Source organism: Aptenodytes patagonicus, chromosome 10 (assembly GCF_965638725.1).
Source record: "Aptenodytes patagonicus chromosome 10, bAptPat1.pri.cur, whole genome shotgun sequence".
Taxonomy (NCBI): Eukaryota; Metazoa; Chordata; class Aves; order Sphenisciformes; family Spheniscidae; genus Aptenodytes; species Aptenodytes patagonicus.
The window spans coordinates 15,354,311-15,370,661 of NC_134958.1; the positions used below are offsets into that span (position 1 = coordinate 15,354,311).

General features: G+C 62.7%; 2 protein-coding genes across 6 annotated transcripts; both read left to right on the plus strand.

Annotated features, from left to right (window-relative positions):
* The first annotated feature begins 63 nt into the window (after positions 1 to 63).
* VPS33B (VPS33B late endosome and lysosome associated) lies at positions 64 to 8,748 on the plus strand. Of its 3 annotated transcripts, XM_076348206.1 has the most exons (23): positions 65 to 187; positions 502 to 582; positions 656 to 717; positions 996 to 1,045; positions 1,401 to 1,468; positions 2,265 to 2,310; positions 2,673 to 2,767; positions 3,194 to 3,298; positions 3,785 to 3,881; positions 4,116 to 4,193; positions 4,492 to 4,565; positions 4,995 to 5,081; positions 5,167 to 5,257; positions 5,504 to 5,578; positions 5,929 to 5,993; positions 6,094 to 6,148; positions 6,236 to 6,282; positions 6,575 to 6,707; positions 7,022 to 7,095; positions 7,704 to 7,805; positions 8,020 to 8,095; positions 8,168 to 8,284; positions 8,566 to 8,748. In XM_076348206.1, the coding sequence occupies exons 1-23, from the start codon at positions 92 to 94 to the stop codon at positions 8,643 to 8,645; spliced, it is 1,854 nt and encodes a 617-aa protein (XP_076204321.1). In that variant the 5' UTR covers positions 65 to 91; the 3' UTR covers positions 8,646 to 8,748. The 3 variants fall into 3 exon arrangements, with proteins under 3 accessions (XP_076204319.1, XP_076204320.1, XP_076204321.1); XM_076348204.1 differs by having other exon boundaries at positions 64 to 187; positions 8,020 to 8,284; XM_076348205.1 differs by lacking the exon at positions 5,504 to 5,578 and having other exon boundaries at positions 64 to 187.
* Positions 8,749 to 9,520: 772 nt separating this feature from the next.
* On the plus strand, positions 9,521 to 16,143 carry PRC1 (protein regulator of cytokinesis 1). Of its 3 annotated transcripts, none has more exons than XM_076348210.1 (13): positions 9,521 to 9,645; positions 10,052 to 10,174; positions 10,544 to 10,777; positions 10,860 to 11,030; positions 11,281 to 11,430; positions 11,706 to 11,853; positions 12,002 to 12,138; positions 12,431 to 12,526; positions 12,689 to 12,835; positions 13,283 to 13,393; positions 13,691 to 13,801; positions 14,271 to 14,456; positions 15,953 to 16,143. In XM_076348210.1, exons 1-13 carry the CDS (start codon positions 9,556 to 9,558, stop codon positions 16,028 to 16,030), a joined length of 1,782 nt encoding a protein of 593 aa, XP_076204325.1. In that variant the 5' UTR covers positions 9,521 to 9,555; the 3' UTR covers positions 16,031 to 16,143. The 3 variants fall into 3 exon arrangements, with proteins under 3 accessions (XP_076204325.1, XP_076204326.1, XP_076204327.1); XM_076348211.1 differs by having other exon boundaries at positions 13,283 to 13,384; XM_076348212.1 differs by having other exon boundaries at positions 14,271 to 14,379; positions 15,953 to 16,032.
* Positions 16,144 to 16,351: the final 208 nt, after the last annotated feature.

Sequence of the window (16,351 nt, forward strand, 5' to 3'; positions counted from 1 at the left end):
TTTCCGCCGCGGGGTTCCGCCGCGGGGTTCCGGCGGGACCGCGGCCGCGTTCGGGCGTTCCGGGCGCCGCGCCCGTCCCCGCAGCCCCGCCATGGCCTTCGCCGGCCGCCGCGACGTGCCCGAGCCGCCCGACTTCGGTATCCTGAAGCGGCTGGCGCGGGACCAGCTCATCTACCTGCTGGAGCAGGTCCGGGCCGGGGCGGCGTCCGGCGGGGACCGTCCGGGGGGGTGTCGGTGGCCGGGGTCGGCCCGGGAGAGCGGCGGGCGGGGGAGAGGCCGGGCCCGGGCCCCGGAGGGATCCCGCACCGGGGGCGGGGGTTGGGGAGGGACCGGGATCGGGATCGGGGTCGGCCCCGGGCGGACGGTGGGGGGTCGGCCCGGGAGCGGCCCGGTACCGGCAGGGGGAGGGGGATCGGCCCCGGGACCGGCCCCCGGGGCGGTCGGGGTCGGACCCGAGGGGCAGCCGGTGGGGCGCCGGCCCCACGCCCCGCCTGCCCTCAGCTGCCCGGGAAGAAGGACCTGTTCATCGAGGCCGACCTGATGAGCCCCCTGGACCGCATCGCCAACATCTCCATCCTGAAGGTACCGCGGGGGCTGGGGCGGGCGGCCGCCCGCTGCCCGCGCTGCCCGCCCACGCCCCGGCCTCTCCCTGCAGCAGCACGAGGTGGACAAGCTGTACAAGGTGGAGAGCCGGCCGGCCCTCAGCACCAGCGACCAGTGAGTCCCCCACCGCCACACACCGGGGCTGCCCTGCCTGGCCTGCAGCCGGCCCCGCGGCCGGGCAGGTGGCACCCGCACCTGGGCCGGGCCAGAGGGGTTCGCGGAGCAGGCGGCAAGAGGTGGGGGGGCAGGTGCCTCTTCCAGCTGCCGGCTCAGGATTTGGCTGCGCTGGACCGGACGGGTCCCAGGGCAGAGATGCTGAAGGAAAGGGGCCGGGGAAGGCAGGGCCGGGCACAAGAGGTCTCTGACTCCCCTCTGTCGCTCTGTGATGGCAGGTTCTGCTTCCTCGTTCGGCCACGGATCAAGACGATGAGGTACATCGCTGGTGAGTGCGAGCGGCTGAGGGGCAGTTGTCCGTCACCCGCTGTCGATGGGTGACGCCTCAGCACTGAGGCTCGGGCTGCAGCTGCCTTGTGGGCACACACGGGTGTGCAGAGCATCCCACGCTGCATGGGCTGAGGGCCGGCGCCCTGGGTTGCCGCTGTCGAGTGGGCTTGAGAAGGACTTTCCGCGAGTCCACAGCCTTGGCAGACGGGCCCTGTACCCGGAGTTTTTCTCTCTGCCTGAGGCATTTTGGGTCCTGTGAGATGTGGGACCCTGGACCTCATCAGATAAGAGGAGTTGTGCCAGTTCAGGGGGGTGGGCAGCCTTTGCAGAGTCTGCGCGTTTTTTGTCCGCAGATATTGTCAATGCTGACAAGATGTCGGGGAGGAGCAGGAAGTACAAGATTATCTTCAGCCCCCAAAAGGTCAGTCTGACTGCACTCTGCTGCCAGTTACCCTGTCACTCTGTGTCTGCCCGGCCTTCGAGCCTTCCACCCCTTCTACAGACACCAGAAGAATCATAGAATCATAGAATCATTGAGGTTGGAAAAGACCTCTAAGATCATCGAGTCCAACCGTCGACCCAATACCACCATGTCCACTAAACCATGTCCCTAAGTGCCGCATCTACTCATCTTTTAGATACCTCCAGGGATGGGGACTCAACCACTTCCCTGGGCAGCCTGGTCCAATGTTTAACCACTCTTTCAGTAAAGAAATTTTTCCTTACATCCAATCTAAACCTCCCCTGGTGCAACTTGAGGCCATTTCCTCTAATCCTGTCGCTTGTTACTTGGGAGAAGAGACCAACCCCCACCTCGCTACAGCCTCCTTTCAGGTAGTTGTAGAGAGCGATGAGGTCTCCCCTCAGCCCCCTTTTCTCCAGGCTAAACAACCCCAGTTCCCTCAGCCGCTCCTCAGAAGACTTGTTCTCCAGACCCCTCACCAGCCTCGTTGCCCTTCTCTGGACACGCTCCAGCACCTCGACGTCCTTCTTGTAGTGAGGGGCCCAAAACTGAACACAGTATTCGAGGTGCAGCCTCACCAGTGCCGAGTACAGGGGCACGATCACTTCCCTAAGTTTCTCATTTCTAACCCAGGAATGTTTAATTAAAACCAAATGTTGCGATGCCTGGGAATGAGCTGATCCCCTCCATCGCCAGATCTTTTCTGCACGCTTGGAGCCTGGCTGGGCCCTGAGGGTCTCTCCTTCTCTTCCAGTTTTATGCTTGCGAGATGGTGCTGGAGGAAGAGGGAGTCTTTGGTGGTGAGTGGGGCTGTGGTGCCTGCCTCTTCCCCTCCCCGAGGGCTGGCTCGCCGTAGCTCTGACGCCGCAGAATCCCAGTTGAATCCCAGTACTGGGATCCCTGTGCTGGCAGGGACGGGGGTGTGGGCAGGAACCACAAGTTCCCTCGAGCCTGGCTGTCTGCCTGCAGGCAGGCATGTGCACGCCGCAGCGTCGGCACCTCTCCTCTGTTTTCTGGGAGGAGAGAGGGTCGTGCCACGAATCCCTGTGGAAAGGCCCCATCTCTCTGCTCCCCACACCCCTGTTTGCAGGGCTGTCGTGATTCTTGGGGCTGTTTCTGCCAAGGGCTGGGTAACTGTCACCTTTCCCTGTCCGAAACTCAGACGTCACCTGCGATGAATGGTCCTTCTACCTGCTCCCCCTGGACGAAGACATCATCAGCATGGAGCTGCCCGAATTCTTTCGCGACTACTTCTTGGTCAGTGGGACGATGCTGCCAGGACGTTGCCCTGCAGGGTGGCAGCCTTTCCCTTGCTTGTCTGTTGGGCTCAGGACAGAAAAGCTTTGTTCAGAGAGCTGATGCGTGATGTCCTGCTCAGTCCCCTCAGCCCTTGCCGCAGGCCCTTGTCTGCTGTCCCAGGGTGGCTTTTACCGGGGGCAGCTACTCTGACGGGCTGTGATGCCTCTCCTCCACACGCAGCCACCCCCGTGCCGGCCCCTCCTCTGCTCCCTTCCGAGCAGCTTCGGGGCATCCCAGCATGTTCCTGTGCATGTTCCTCCTGGAAGTGCCAAGCCCAGGGCCCGCTCCATCCCCAGTCCGTCTCCAGCCGAGTCCCCTGACGTGGCAGTCGTTTCCCAGCCAGCCTGCCCAGACTCGCTCCCTGATGTCTCGTCGTCCCTGCAGGAGGGAGATCACCGCTGGATCAATTCCGTCGCTCGAGCCCTGCAGTTACTGAACTCCCTGTACGGGCCTTTCGGCAAGGCCTACGGGATTGGCAGGTGTGCCAAGGTACGGCCCACGCTGCTGGGCTCGGCTGGTGCGCGGGGAAGCCTCTCTGGTCCCAGTAAGGGGTACGGCTCGCAGGGAATCAAACCCCATCAGCCATGTGGCATTGCATCGCCATAGGGTGGCACTGCGCTGCTGCCTCTTCCCAGGTGGCTCTGGGGGCTCGGCAGGTTTGCAGGGGGGCCCTGCCGTCCTGCATCTCCCAGCCAGCGCTGTGCGTGCAGAGGTTGGGCAGGAGGAGCTGCGGCAGCGTCTGCTGCTTGTTGGGGTGTTGTGCCTCCGTACCCTGAAGGGAGAAGCACTTGTGCCCAGCCTTAGTCGGCGAGCCCTGGGCCCGCTGCAGCTGGCTGTCCCCATGGGCCACCTTGGCCTGTGTCCTGGCTGGCACACCACAGCGGCACGTGAGGGGCTGGTGCTGGGGCAGGCTGCGGCCCTTGGTGGGAGCCTGGGGCTGTTCCCCCGGGCTTTGGCACACTCTGCCCATCACAGATGAGCTACGAGCTGTGGCGGGACCTGGAGGAGGAGAGCGAGGGCGACGGCCAGGGCAGGAAGCCTGAGATTGGCAACATCTTCCTCATGGACAGAGGTAGGCTGGAGCGAGGGGGGCAGCGGGCAAGGGTCGGCCGAGGAGGAGCAGTTTGGGCTGGCAGCTCACCCAGAGAAGGATCTCCACAGAGCCTGTGCTGGCTGCAGGGAGCAGCAGGAGGTGCGGGGCGGCTGGCTGCGGCAGTTGAGGCTGGGCAGGGAGGGTGGGGAGCGAGGGTGGGCAGGGAAGGCGTGAGGAGCGTGAGGGCAGCCTGGGCACCGGCTCTCATTGCAGACATGGACTACGTGACGGCGCTGTGCTCCCAGGTGGTGTACGAGGGGCTGGTGGACGACACGTTCCGCATCAAGTGCGGTAGGTCGCCGGGGCAGGCAATGGGGCGTCGCAGGGCTCCGCATCCACATAGGGAGAGTCTCTGGGGTTTGTGCCTGGCATCATCAGACCCAGGGCCTGCATGCTGCAGCTGAAGCTGTTCCCCGCGGGGACAGTTCCGGTGTGCAGTGCTGCTGGAGGCTGTCCACGAGGACAGCCCTTGGTCTGACCGAGCAGCTGGGCAGGCATCGCCTGTCTCTGCTGCCTTTTGCAGCAGGGCCGACGTGTGCCAGGATGACGCTGGTGCTGGGGCAAAGCAGCTCTTCATCCTTCTCTGCAGGGAGCGTGGATTTTGGGCCAGACGTCACCTCTTCTGACAAGAGTATTAAGGTGCTGCTCAATGCCCAGGACAAAGTAAGTCCTGCTCACGTACCTCGGGGGAAGTGGGTGCCCCCGTGCTCTGTGCCCAGGTGGCACCGGGAGGAGGCTGAGCGGGGCGTTTCCTCCCCTAAGCCTGAGCAGGCGGTGGCCGGGTGCTGCTGGGCCTCAGAGTGCAGGTTGGGACGGGTCAGGGTACAGAGACCAGAGGAACACGGTCTGCAGGCGCAGCTCGGCTCCTGTAGTCAGCAGAGTCCCTGCGTGCAGGGGAGTGTCGTGCTGGCCAGCTGGAATTTTGGGGCAGTGACCTTCCCGTCGGGGATACCACCTTGTCTCACTGTCGTTCAGGCTGCTGGCAAGGGTCAGCTCCGGGTGCTGTGGTGCTGGGGGCTGTGGCTGGCTGGGCCCTGTGCTGGCACAGGGGAGTGTGGGGCCTGGCACCGACTGCTGTGGTGCTCTCTGCAGGTCTTCAGCCAGATTCGGAATGAGCACTTCTCCAGCGTGTTTGGCTTCCTGAGCCAGAAGTCGCGTAACCTGCAGGCACAGTATGACGTGAGTATCACCCTGGTGCGTGGGACGCCTGTGGTGCCGTCCCTCTGCAGCCAGGTCACATCCCCGGATGCTCTTTCTTCCGCAGCGGCGGCGCAGCATGGACATCAAGCAGATGAAGAACTTTGTCTCCCAGGAACTGAAGGGACTAAAGCAAGAGCATCGCCTGCTGAGCCTGCGTAGGAGCCGGGGCTGGGACGGTGGGGAGGGAGAGGCCCTTGGCTGCTGCAGCGGGTGCCTGGTCTCATGGGGAAAGCAGCGGGGGTTGAAGGGCCCTGCTAGTCATCAGGAGGGGCAGATGATCTGAGCAGTGGGCAGGGTAGCAGAGGCTGTTAGTTTGTGCAAGTGTCCGTAGTGGGGCTGCGGGGACAAGCTATACACGGAGCCTGTTACTCCTCCAAAGTGGCCATCTCTTGGCTACGCAGATATTGGTGCCTGTGAGTCCATCATGAAAAAGAAAACCAAGCAGGACTTCCAGGAGATGATCAAGGCTGAACATTGTGAGTGCTGTTTCCTGTCCCACATCTGTTGCTACCCCCGTCCCAATCCTCGCTCCCCCACCCTCTGCTCCAACCCACTTGCCCCAGGCCTGGGCAGCCTCACACCTGGGTGCCCCCTGCGTGACCACAGTCCTTCCAGACTGTTTGTATTGGGGTGGGTCTTGAGATCCTAAATAGGGTCAAGCCGCATCCTCAGATAGCTGGTGCGTGGTGGGGTAGGAGGCCCAGCATCGCAAGCCTGTCCCATTCCTTGGGGCTCAGGGAGGGAGGCTGAGCCCAGAGTCCAGCTTGGTTCGCTGGTGAGAGCCCTGGGGGTGGGCGAAGTGACGCTGCCTCTTCCCCCGCCATAGCTCTACTGGAGGGCTTCGACATCCGTGAGAGCACCAGCTTCATAGAGGAGCACATTGACCGGCAGGTGAGACCAAGTCGAGCCGGAGGGACGGGCTGCTCCGGCCGCCCCATCCCACTGTGGGGACACGGGGGCTGCAGGCGGCTCACCGCCTGCTCCCACGCAGGTGTCCCCCATCGAGAGCCTGCGCCTGATGTGCCTCCTGTCCATCACGGAGAACGGTGAGGTGTCTGGCTGCGCTGGGCAGGGAGGGGTGGCACCAGGGCCCTCCAGCCTTGGCGCAGAGCTCACTCTGGTGCTCCCCACAGGTCTCATCCCCAAAGACTACCGCTCCCTGAAAACCCAGTACCTGCAGGTGAGTGTGTCCAGGGGCTCACAGCAGAGCAAGCATTGCGTTGGACTGGGCTTCCCTTCCCTGCTGCTGCTCGCCATGAGGCGCCGGGCAGCAGCGCTCCCCAGGGATGCTCGGGCTGTCTCTGCAGGACAGCCCCTGCCTCCACGGGCTCCACACGAGCCCTGAGCTCTGCCCGCCCCTGCCCTTTGCCTGCGGGGTTGCTCTAAGCAGCCTCCCCATGGAGGTGGCACCCTGCTGCCTTCAGATGCTTGCAGCTGGGGCTCTGTGCTGATCCGGCTGCCCCCTTCCCCAGAGCTACGGGCCTGAGCACTTGCTGACCTTCCACAACCTCAAACGCATCGGGCTGCTGACCGAGCAGTCGGCTGGAGAGACCCTGACTGCTGTGGAGAGCAAAGTCAGCAAGCTGGTGACGGACCGCGCTGCAGGTGAGAGCCAGCCCTCTCTGCCCCACGAGTCCCCTGGGAGCCTGGGCTGTGGGGAGCCCTGGGGCAGAGACCTGCTGCCTCAGAGCTGGCTGGAAGCACGTGGCAAACGCGGACGCTGCAGGCACAGAGCGCATCCCCGGAGATGGTGCTACGGACAGGGCAGCGGGCTCTGCCCGCAGGGGCAGCAGGGCTGGCAGGCACTACTGCCAGTTCTCTTCTAGAGCCAGGAGCTCTGCGCATCTCTGCCCAGCCCGCAGCTGGCAGGGCTGCAATTAATCCAGAGGCTCTGAGCTGTTTCTCCTCATCTTTTCCAGGAAAGATCACAGATGCATTTAATTCTTTGGCCAGGAAGAGCAATTTTCGAGCCATAAGCAAGAAGCTGGGGTTGGTATGTCCTCGTGGGGCTGCCAGCCTGCCGCTCTGCCCACATACCCACTGTTGCCAGAAGAGCTTTGGTCAGTCTGTGCCCGTGCCTGGCTCTGCAGGCTCGGCACCCCCAGAGACACGCACTGCACAGGGACAGAGCTGCTGCTGCCGCTCCAGAACCCCTGGACAGGGGTCACTGCAGGCTTCCTGGTCTGCCCTGACTCTGAGCCCCACCAGTGCGGTGGAGGGTCGGGCGCTGTGGCCGTGCAGGGGCCTGGGCTGGGGCTTGCTTCGTCCACTGTGAATGCTGCGGCCCCACTCCAGGAGCGGTGCTGGCTGCATGCAGCTGCCTGGCACTGGGGGGACAGCTCTGCTCGGTCTTGGGGTGGTGGAGAGGTCCTGGGGTGGTGGAGAGGTGGCGTTTCCATCCCTGGCACTCCGATGCACAGCCTGCCCGGGCTGTGTGTTTGCTGGTCCTGGCCCTGGGGCGGTGGGGCAGGAGGTAGGGCAGAGGCTTACTCTGGGCGTCTGTCCCTCCTGAGGACCCTCCCTCCTGCCTGCACCTCTGAGGGGGTCAGTGAAGCCCCGAGCAGGCTGATCCTGTACCCTGAGTATCGCACATCTCTGCAGATCCCCCGGGTGGACGGAGAGTATGACCTGAAAATGCCTCGGGACATGGCTTACGTTTTCAGTGGAGCCTACGTCCCCCTGAGCTGCAAGATCATTGAGCAGGTGAGCCCGCCTGCTGCTGGGGAGCACCGTGCACATCCCCCCAAGCCCGGCCTCCTTCCGGGGGGTCCGGCAGGGGTCCCTCCACCCGGGGCTGGGGCTGGCAGTGTTCATCTGCTGGTCGGTGCCTCCCTCCAGGCTCTGCCCGCTGAGCTTGTGCCCAGCGCCATGGCCCGGCCCTGCTTGGCCTGACCCTGACCCCTGCCCCGTCCCTCAGGTGCTGGAGCGCCGGGGCTGGCTGGGCCTGGAGGAGGTCGTGCGGCTGCTCAACGGCAACGAGTTTTCCGTCTCAGGTAGCGCCAGTGCCGGGCTGGGGGCGGGCGGGCCTGGGGCTGGTGGGTCTGACAGCACTCTGCCCCTTCTAGACAGCACCGTGGAGGACAATCCTGCCTGGGAGTCCCAGCGCATCGTCCTCGCCGTCTTCCTGGGGGGCTGCACCTTCTCCGAAATTGCTGCTCTTCGGTTCCTGGGGAAGGAGAGAGGTAGGAGCCACAGTGGGGGGGGATGCCGCCTGCCGAGGGCCAGGGAGCGGGCAGGAGCTCGGGGGATTCCCGTGGTCACGGTGTGAAGCCAAGCAGTGGCCGTGCTTGGTGTCAACGGTGGCTAAAGCCCACGTGGAAGGGGGCGGTGAAAGCCGTGGGCCCTCCCGGTCAGCGCTCCCGGGGAGCAGCCCTGCCCTTGGCTGGAAACCCGGCCAGGGGCACCGGCTCTGCCCCACGGCACGGCCGGGGCTGGCGGGGCACTGGCGGGGCCTCTCCCCTAGGGTGCAAGTTCATCTTCCTGACCACGGCCATCACCAACAGCGCCCGGATGATGGAGGCCATGATCGAGGCCAAGGCGTGAGGCCAGGCTGGGCCCGGCCGGGGATGGCGGGGCGTGGGCTCCGGGGGCTGGGGGGGCTCTGCCGCCCTCCGCGCCCCCGTGCCAATAAACGTCTCTCCTGGCACGGCTCCGGCTCCGGCTCGGCCTGGCGCGGCGGCGGGGGTCCCGCGGAGGCCGCACCTTTGCGGTGGGGGGGCCGGGGGCCCTGGCGGGGGCTCTCCCGGGGGCAGAGGGGCAGCCGCGCCCCGGGGGCTGGGCCGGCGGCGATGCGGTGCCGGCGCTGCCCAGGCGCCGGGAAGGCGCATGCGCAGTGGCGCTCAGGCGCCGCCCGGGGCGGGGAGGGGGGGTGGGTCCCCCGCGCGCGGTCACGTGGCTGCTGTCAAATACTGAGCGCGCGCCCAGCGCCTCGCGGCGGAGTGGCGTTACGTGTGACGACAGGGCGGTGCCGGTCTCGCTTGTGATTGGTTAGAAGCCCCGAAGGCTTTTTTGCCGCCATTGGCTGGCGGCCGGCTTGGGGCGGGACCGGCCGCGACAGCGGCGGGTAGGAAGAGAAGGCTAACCGAGCGGCGGTTGTGGGCGGGGCTTGTGGTGACGCGGTCGCTGGCGGCAGCCAATGAGCGCGTCCGGGAGGCGAGTTTGAATCGGCGGAGCGAGCGGTGGGCGCAGAGCGGAGCTGCCGCCATGAGGAAGAGGTGCGGGGCGGCGGCGGGGGGACCCGGGACGGGGGATGGGGGGCGGTGACGAGGACCCGGGCAGGGGGGCGGGCGGCGGGGACCCGGGCAGGGGGACGGGGGCGGCGGGGATCTGGGCAGGGGGGCGGGCGGCCAGCGGCGGCGGCTGCCGCTGCTGGTGATGATGATGATGGCCGACGGGCTCCGGTGCCCTCAGTGAGGTGCTGGCGGCCGAGGCCGTGTCGTGCCTGAACCGAGCCATGGCGGCGCTGCGGGACATCTGGGAGGAGATCGGCATCCCCGAGGAGCAGCGCCTGGAGCGCACCGACGTCGTGAAGAAGCACATCAAGGTGGGGGGGGAGCGGCGGCGGGGGCGGGGGGTCTGTCGCTGGGCCTGCGGCTGCAGCGACAGCCCCGCGGCCAGGGCAGCTCGGCGTGAGCTCGCCCAGAAGCGCTCTCTCGGGGCCCCTGGGCCAGGCTGCGAGTAGGGGGCCGGCCAGGTCTAGCGGGAGCACCCGGAGCTCCCTGCCCGGGTCGGGAATGCCCGGGAATATCACTGCGCCTCTGCCCTTGCCCCATACTGCCCGGTCCTGCTGGGCACACCGCGCTGCCTGCTCCTTCTTCTGGTCTTTTCTTCGCTTGGCCCCAGTAGTAGTTCTCTAGCTGTGGTCCTACTGGCCTGCCTGGTCTCCCTGCGTGTTCCTTTCTCGCTCTCCATCCCCATGGCCTGCCTCTCTAACTGCTCCTGTGCTGCAGAGTCTCCTGGACATGATGGTCGCTGAGGAGGAGAGCCTGAAGGAACGCCTCTTGAAGAGCATTGCCCTGTGTCGGAAGGAGCTTGACACCCTCTGCAGGGAGCTCCAGCTGGACCCCTGTGAGGTAAGGTGTTGCTTTTCACTCCTAGGATCCTGCTGGCAACAGTCTTCTGCTGCCTGGCCTCTGCCCAGGTGTCTCAGTGAGGCTGGAGCTCACAAGGCAAGCATCTGTTCAAAGTCACTTTTCCTGATGCTTGGTAGAGCCAAAGGCTTTGTGGCTCCTCACAGTTTGGGCACTGGGAGATGATAGTGAGGAGGCCAGGTGTCTTGCAGCATCTCATTTTGTGTGTTGCTGCTGCATTTGCACCTTCCTGGGGAACATCTTGCTCAGAACTAGGGCTTGTGTCCCAGGTCTCCATTTAAGAAGCCTTAAATATATGAATCAGGTCTGCAAGAGTTGTGGAAAAGAGACCTGATTTCTGGACTCTTCTAGGCAGAGGAAGAAAGTACCATTCTACAGATGGAGAAGAATTTGCGCACCCGTGTGGAAGTGATGTTAAAGCAGAAAAGGGACAGGAAGCAGGAGCTGAAAACCCTGCAAGAACAAGATCGAGACTTGTGCGATATCCTCTGCACAACCCCGTTCTGCATCGACAGCAATGCCGTGCCCAGCCTGGAGGACCTGGATCGTTACAGGCGCCACTTGGCCTCCCTGGCCGCCGAGAAGGTAAGCGGAGAGGGGGTGAGGATCTCGCCAAGGGTGGCACACAAGGTGCTCGCTGGTTTCTAATGCCGGTCGTCACCTCCAGGAGCAAAGGCGAGAAGAGTTTGTCAGCAGCAAGCGGCAAATCATCCTCCTCATGGAGGAGCTGGACCACACTCCAGACACAAGCTTTGAGCGGGACGTGGTGTGCGAGGACGAGGAAGCCTTCTGTTTGTCCATGGACAATATTGCTGCCCTCCAGAATCTGCTGCAGCAGGTATGTTGGCACACTGAGGCAGCGTTGCTTGCTGTGGAGGCTGTCGATAGGTCCTAGCAGCGGTTGGCATCGTGATGTGAAGAGCAACTGCTCAGTTTTCAGCAAGCCTGTGTGTTAGAACATCCTTTCAGGAGCTTTTGCAAGGAGATCTTGAAGATGAGCTTTGCTAGGTGCAGTAGAGCAAATGGCCTATTCGTGCCCTTCGGGGCCAGGCTGTGCTGGCGCTGACCCTGTGTTCTCCCTCCTGTAGCTGGAAGCCCGGCAATCCCTGAATGAAGCTGTGTGCACAGAGCTGCGCTCCAGAATCGTTGCACTTTGGGAAAGGCTGCAGGTTCCTGTGGAGGAGAGAGAGTCTTCTGCGGTGCATGTGACTGGGTCCAGAGCCAAAATCAGGAAAGCTGTAAGAACCATCCTGTGCCCTTGGAAGGGGAGGGCTGGGGAGCAGCAGCTCTGGGTTTCGCACTCCTGTTTGCTCAGCCGGAGTGGAGAAGCTGCTTCCGGCAGCCAGGTGCGAGGTGAGCAGGCCAAATCCTGCCCTCGCGGGTGGAGGAGCTGGGAGTTGGTGCTGGCGACTGCCTCATCTTAGAAAGTGGCTTATGCAGAAGATAAATCCTGTTCTGCTCCTCTTCTTCTCATGCTGTCTTCTCTGAGTCTGTGCTCTGATCTTGTTGGCAGCTGCAGTTGGAAGTGGACCATCTGGAGGAGCTGAAGCTGCAGAACATGAAATCTGTGATTCAGGCAATCCGGGCAGAGCTGGCTGACTACTGGGACAAATGCTTCTACAGTCAGGAGCAGAGGGAAGGCTTCAGCCCCTATTACGATGGTGGGTGCTGGCTCTTCCTGCCATTGACTCCCTGTGGGAGCTGTAGGCTGCCTGCTGGCAGGCCAGCTGCCGAGAAGGGCTGCCCTCAGCTCGCAGAGGTGTGGGGAATCCCGGTTGCCTCCTGAACGTGCTGTTGTATCCTCTCCAGAGGACTATACAGAGACCCTGCTCGAGCTCCATGATGCTGAGGTGGGGAAGATGAAGAGCTACTACGAAACACACAAAGATCTGTTTGAGGCTGTCCGGAAATGGGAGGAGAACTGGAAGCTGTTCCTGGAGCTGGAGGTATTGTCTGGGCAGGAACGTGCTCCTCCTGGCTCAGTGCTAGGTCACCAGGCAGTGCGCACCTCCGCTCCCATGTGCAAAGTGCTGTTGGGAAAGACCAGGGAGGCAGTAGGAAACCACGGTGGGTCGGTGAGGGGATGGGGTGCTGTATCTAGAGCACTGATGTGGTTTGTGATGGGGGGGCTGCGCAGCAGGGATGGCTTCCTCCAGGGTCTATATCCTGTGGGGTGTATGTTGGGCTGTGAGACTGGGTGGTGTGTTTGGTTCTCTCCTGACCTCCCTTCTGTGCTAGAGGAAAGCAACTGACCCCAGTCGCTTCGCCAACCGTGGGGGGAATCTGCTGAAAGAAGAGAAGCAGCGAGCAAAGCTGCAGAAGACGCTTTCCAAGGTAGGTTCAGCCCTGGAGGAGAAGCTGTAGTCCCAGATAGGCCTGTGTAGCACTGACTGAGGAGAAGCGCAGCACTTAAAGCCAGCAAGGGATATCTCTGGGCTTGGAGAAGCCCATGTTCAGGAGGGCAGCCTCTCTACACTGCCCTTGTGTCCTCATCAGCTGCAGGAGGAGCTGGAGAGCAGGGTCCAGGCCTGGGAGCAGGAGCGCGAGGGGATTTTCCTGGTGAAGGGGCAGCAGTTCATGGAGTATGTGATGGAGCAGTGGCAGCTGTACCGCCTGGAGAAAGAGAAGGAGAAACAGGAGCGGGTGAGTGCGAAGCTGAGCGTGCTGCCTCCTGGCCTGGAGGAGCCTCTGCTGCATTGAACGGGTAGGGGGAGCTGCCCCACCAGCTGCTGCCCGGGGCTCTCGCGCACACTCTGCCTGGACGTGGCTCTGCATGCCACCTTTCTGCTCATGCAGTCACCTTTCTTTGAGAGCGGGACTGGTGTCCATTGCTATGGATGTCTGTCCGTGTTGAGCCCCTTTCCTGGCCCCAGCTTGCCAGAACTGCAGCTTGGTTCTGGATGCCTGTAAATCTCTGTTGAAATACCTGCTGTTTGGCAGTGCCACAGACTGGCTGCCAGGGTATTTGCCTGCTGGCAGAAGCCTGCCCTTCCCCTGGCACCATGTGGCAAGCAGGCGCTCCGCAGCTCTGTGCGGCCGGCTCTGCACTGTTCCTCTGCTCGGGTTTGTAAGTGCAGATCTCTCACACAGCACCTGAAGAAAAGCCGCCAGATTGAGACAGAGATGATGTATGGAAGCACCCCACGGACACCCATAAAGCGGCGAGTGCTTGGCCCCCACACACCTGGCAAAGTAAGGAAGGTAAACTGTCTGTGCAAAGCAGCATAGATGTGCTGGGACCCTGCCGCGAGCTGAGCACTGTCACTAGGCTAGAGCCCTGCCTTTTCTCGGGCTGGCCTCGGTCCCACGCAGAGATGCAGGGAGGGTTTGGGGTGCTGCGGCAGCGTAATGGAAGCAGGGAAAGGGCCCAGGCTGTGGGCACCTCTGTTCTCCCTGGGGACAATCAAGCCTGTTGTACTGTGGTGCTCTGGAGGCAGAAGGCTCTGTGCAGCCGTCAGCTTCCTCCCCGTGTGACGTGTGCTCTGCTTTTCCCCTCAGCTCAACGGCACTTCCATCTCCAGTGCCACACCCAACAGCACTGTTCGTTCTGCTTTTGGGGGAACCATCTACCACTCGCCAACATCTCGGTTGCCACCTTCCGGAGGGAAGGTAAGAGCTTTCCAGGGAGTCCCTGCCCAGCAGAGTGGGCTGGGGAGGAGGTGGGTGAGCTCTGACTGCTGTGTCGTGCTGTGTGTCGCTGCCTCCCCTGCCAAGCTCCTGGGGTGCAAAAGCCCCTGTTTTTCCATAGCCTGCTGTGTTGGGCTGCCGCAATCCTGGCAGGATATTTCTGGGACTTGAGGGAGTAGGAGGGTAGTAGCAGCATTCAGGAAGTCTTCCTTCCAGCCCAGATTTCTAGCATACCTCTGTTCCTCTGTGCTGAGCCTGCAGCTTGGGGGACCTCTAAAACGTGGCTGTGTTGCTGTATGTTTCCGGGATTAGAATTGAGCCCTAGGCCATGGAGGGCTCCTGGAGCTTGAAACCACTGCCTGTCGCTCTGCGGTAACAGAGTAAAGCTAGCGCAGCTCTCCTAGCTCTGCCTCATTCTTGTGTCCCATCTAACTGTCACTTCTTCCCGTAGTTTGGCCAGGCTCGGACCCCCAGCCGCGTGGCTGCGAAGCCCCCCCGTCCTGGACACAGGGAGCGGAACAAGGAGAACGTGTCCCAGCTGAATGGAACCACCCTGAGCGGTGGGTGCACCCCCACAGCCCCTGTCCAGCGTAACCACAGCGTTAATTCTGTTGCCAGCACCTATTCTGAGTTTGCGGTAATTCACCTCTTCTAAACCCACCTCCCCTCACTGGGCAGCACAGGGGGTGTGCTCCCCCCCTCCCAGAGCACCCCATGGGGCTGCAGCTCTGCACAGTCCTCCTGGTGTCCCCACGCAGAGCGGCTGTTCCTGCCAGTGCCTGTGGCAGCAGATCTGTTGGCTCTACATCAAGAACTTAAAATTGAGGTTTGGTGGCTGAGGCCAAGTACTGCTCATGTCACACAAAGGCCCTGAGCAGCCCAGTGGGGAACAGACACAACCGCAAGAGAAATGCTGATGTCAGGGGCACCTCCCAGCCCCATGCAGGGGCAAAGCCATACATGGCCCAGGCCCCCTGGAACAGCCCTGCTGCAGCGATGCAGCCGCTCTCCCAGGGTGAGTCTGTCTCCAGCTGCTTGAGCAAAGTCTCCCCCCCACCCCCAAGGTCTGAGTCACTTGATGCAGTGTGTCCTGAGGGTGGTGATGCTGTCCAGCCTCTCCAGGGGCTGCAGCATGGTGGCCCAGGCAGCTGGCAGCAGCAGCGCTCTCGCTGTCCTAACCCAGGCAGTGGGAGAGGGGAGTGAGGGTCTCCTGACCCCCCCAGGCAGGGGAAGCCTTTTCTGGCTGCTGGCACAGACTCGTCCGTCGCATGTTCACGCGGGACTCTGCTTGCTGTCCCGCCTGAGCTGAGCCTGCAAATGGACCCTGGCGTCTGTCCCACCTTTTCCGCTGGTTTCTGTGGTGTGCTGGGTGAGCAAAAGCTGGGGAGCTGCCCAGCTCCTGAAGAAGGTGCTCTCTGCTGATGGGCAGGGCTTTGCTGTCTCTGGCTGGCTGGAGGTCCCTTAGTGCCCTCTGTCCCTCCGTTAGGATGGGCCGAGTCCAAGCTTTAACATCTTCTGACGCTAGACAGCCACGAGCATCCCTTCCTTGTGGCAGTTAAGCCTGCGTGTGGAGTGCCCTGTGTGCCCCTGGGGATGTGGTGAGGTTTTGCCTGCAGCTGGGCTGTGATCCCTGGCTTGTGCACAGCCTCAGGGCAGGGAGGGTGCTGGTTCGTGATGGAGGCAGACTCCTGCTAGGTGTTCCCTTCCTCCAGCAGCTGGGCATGGCCGTCCCTGTCCTCCTGCTTCCCTCCCCTTTGCTGAGGGGCAGCCTGTTTGCTTTCCGCTGACCTAGCAGAGCACTTCCCAGGACAGACAGCCTGCCTGCTGCCAGCTGCAGGAGGGAGGGATGCAGTTCCCAGCCTGGGGCTACTTGGGCAACAGGTACCCCTGCTTCTGGGAGGCTAGCTGGCTCCGAGTTTTCTCAGCTACTTGATGCTAAGGCTTTCCTGCCCTCTTCTGAAGCAAGAGGGGGTGGGGAGCCCAAACAAGCAAGCAGGAGCAGCTTGGCCTGCCCTTCTTGCTGGCCTGGAGCTGTTCCTGCTTTCCCACAAAGCCATGAAGCAACAGCTCTGCCCCTGCTGCCATCTGCGCAGCTGCCCCCTCATATCCATCTCCTGCTTCTTGTTTCCACAGCGCGAACTTTCAAAGGCTTCCAGGTCTGACAGTAGCTCCCGTGTCCTGAACTCCACCACCACCACTGCCTTCTGCTGAGGTGCTGCCTGCCAGGCTCCAGCTGCTCGTAGTTGTAGTGAGTCGCTGCTCCAGCAGGGCGTTACGCAGCTCCCCCTGCACCCAAAGCATCCGTGCTGTAGGGTTAACTTTTACCTGGGTCCCAGGCGTTACTCCAACAAGCCTGGCTCTCTGTGGGGTGGGGGGGGGTCCTGCCTGCCAGGGTAGGGCATGAAAGGGGCACTTTTAGAAACTTGCTTTTATTTGGGGAATTCTTGTAAATGTTTGCGATTAAAGATTTGAGTACACGGTCGTGTTAGGGTAGTGCAGCAGTGGGTGCTAGCTCCTGCCGCAGCCTGGCTG

What these genes read in the sequence shown, in the direction of transcription:
- VPS33B (XM_076348204.1), top strand. Translation starts at nt 92, where the DNA reads ATGGCCTTCGCCGGCCGCCGCGACGTGCCCGAGCCGCCCGACTTCGGT. An exon ending in GACGATGAGGTACATCGCTG is followed by an intron (nt 1,046 to 1,400) that starts GTGAGTGCGAGC and finishes TTTTGTCCGCAG; the next exon opens with ATATTGTCAATGCTGACAAG. An exon ending in GCTGCAAGATCATTGAGCAG is followed by an intron (nt 7,806 to 8,019) that starts GTGAGCCCGCCT and finishes CCCGTCCCTCAG; the next exon opens with GTGCTGGAGCGCCGGGGCTG.
- PRC1 (XM_076348210.1), top strand. Translation starts at nt 9,556, where the DNA reads ATGGCGGCGCTGCGGGACATCTGGGAGGAGATCGGCATCCCCGAGGAG. An exon ending in GAGCCAAAATCAGGAAAGCT is followed by an intron (nt 11,431 to 11,705) that starts GTAAGAACCATC and finishes TCTTGTTGGCAG; the next exon opens with CTGCAGTTGGAAGTGGACCA. An exon ending in TGCAGAAGACGCTTTCCAAG is followed by an intron (nt 12,527 to 12,688) that starts GTAGGTTCAGCC and finishes TGTCCTCATCAG; the next exon opens with CTGCAGGAGGAGCTGGAGAG.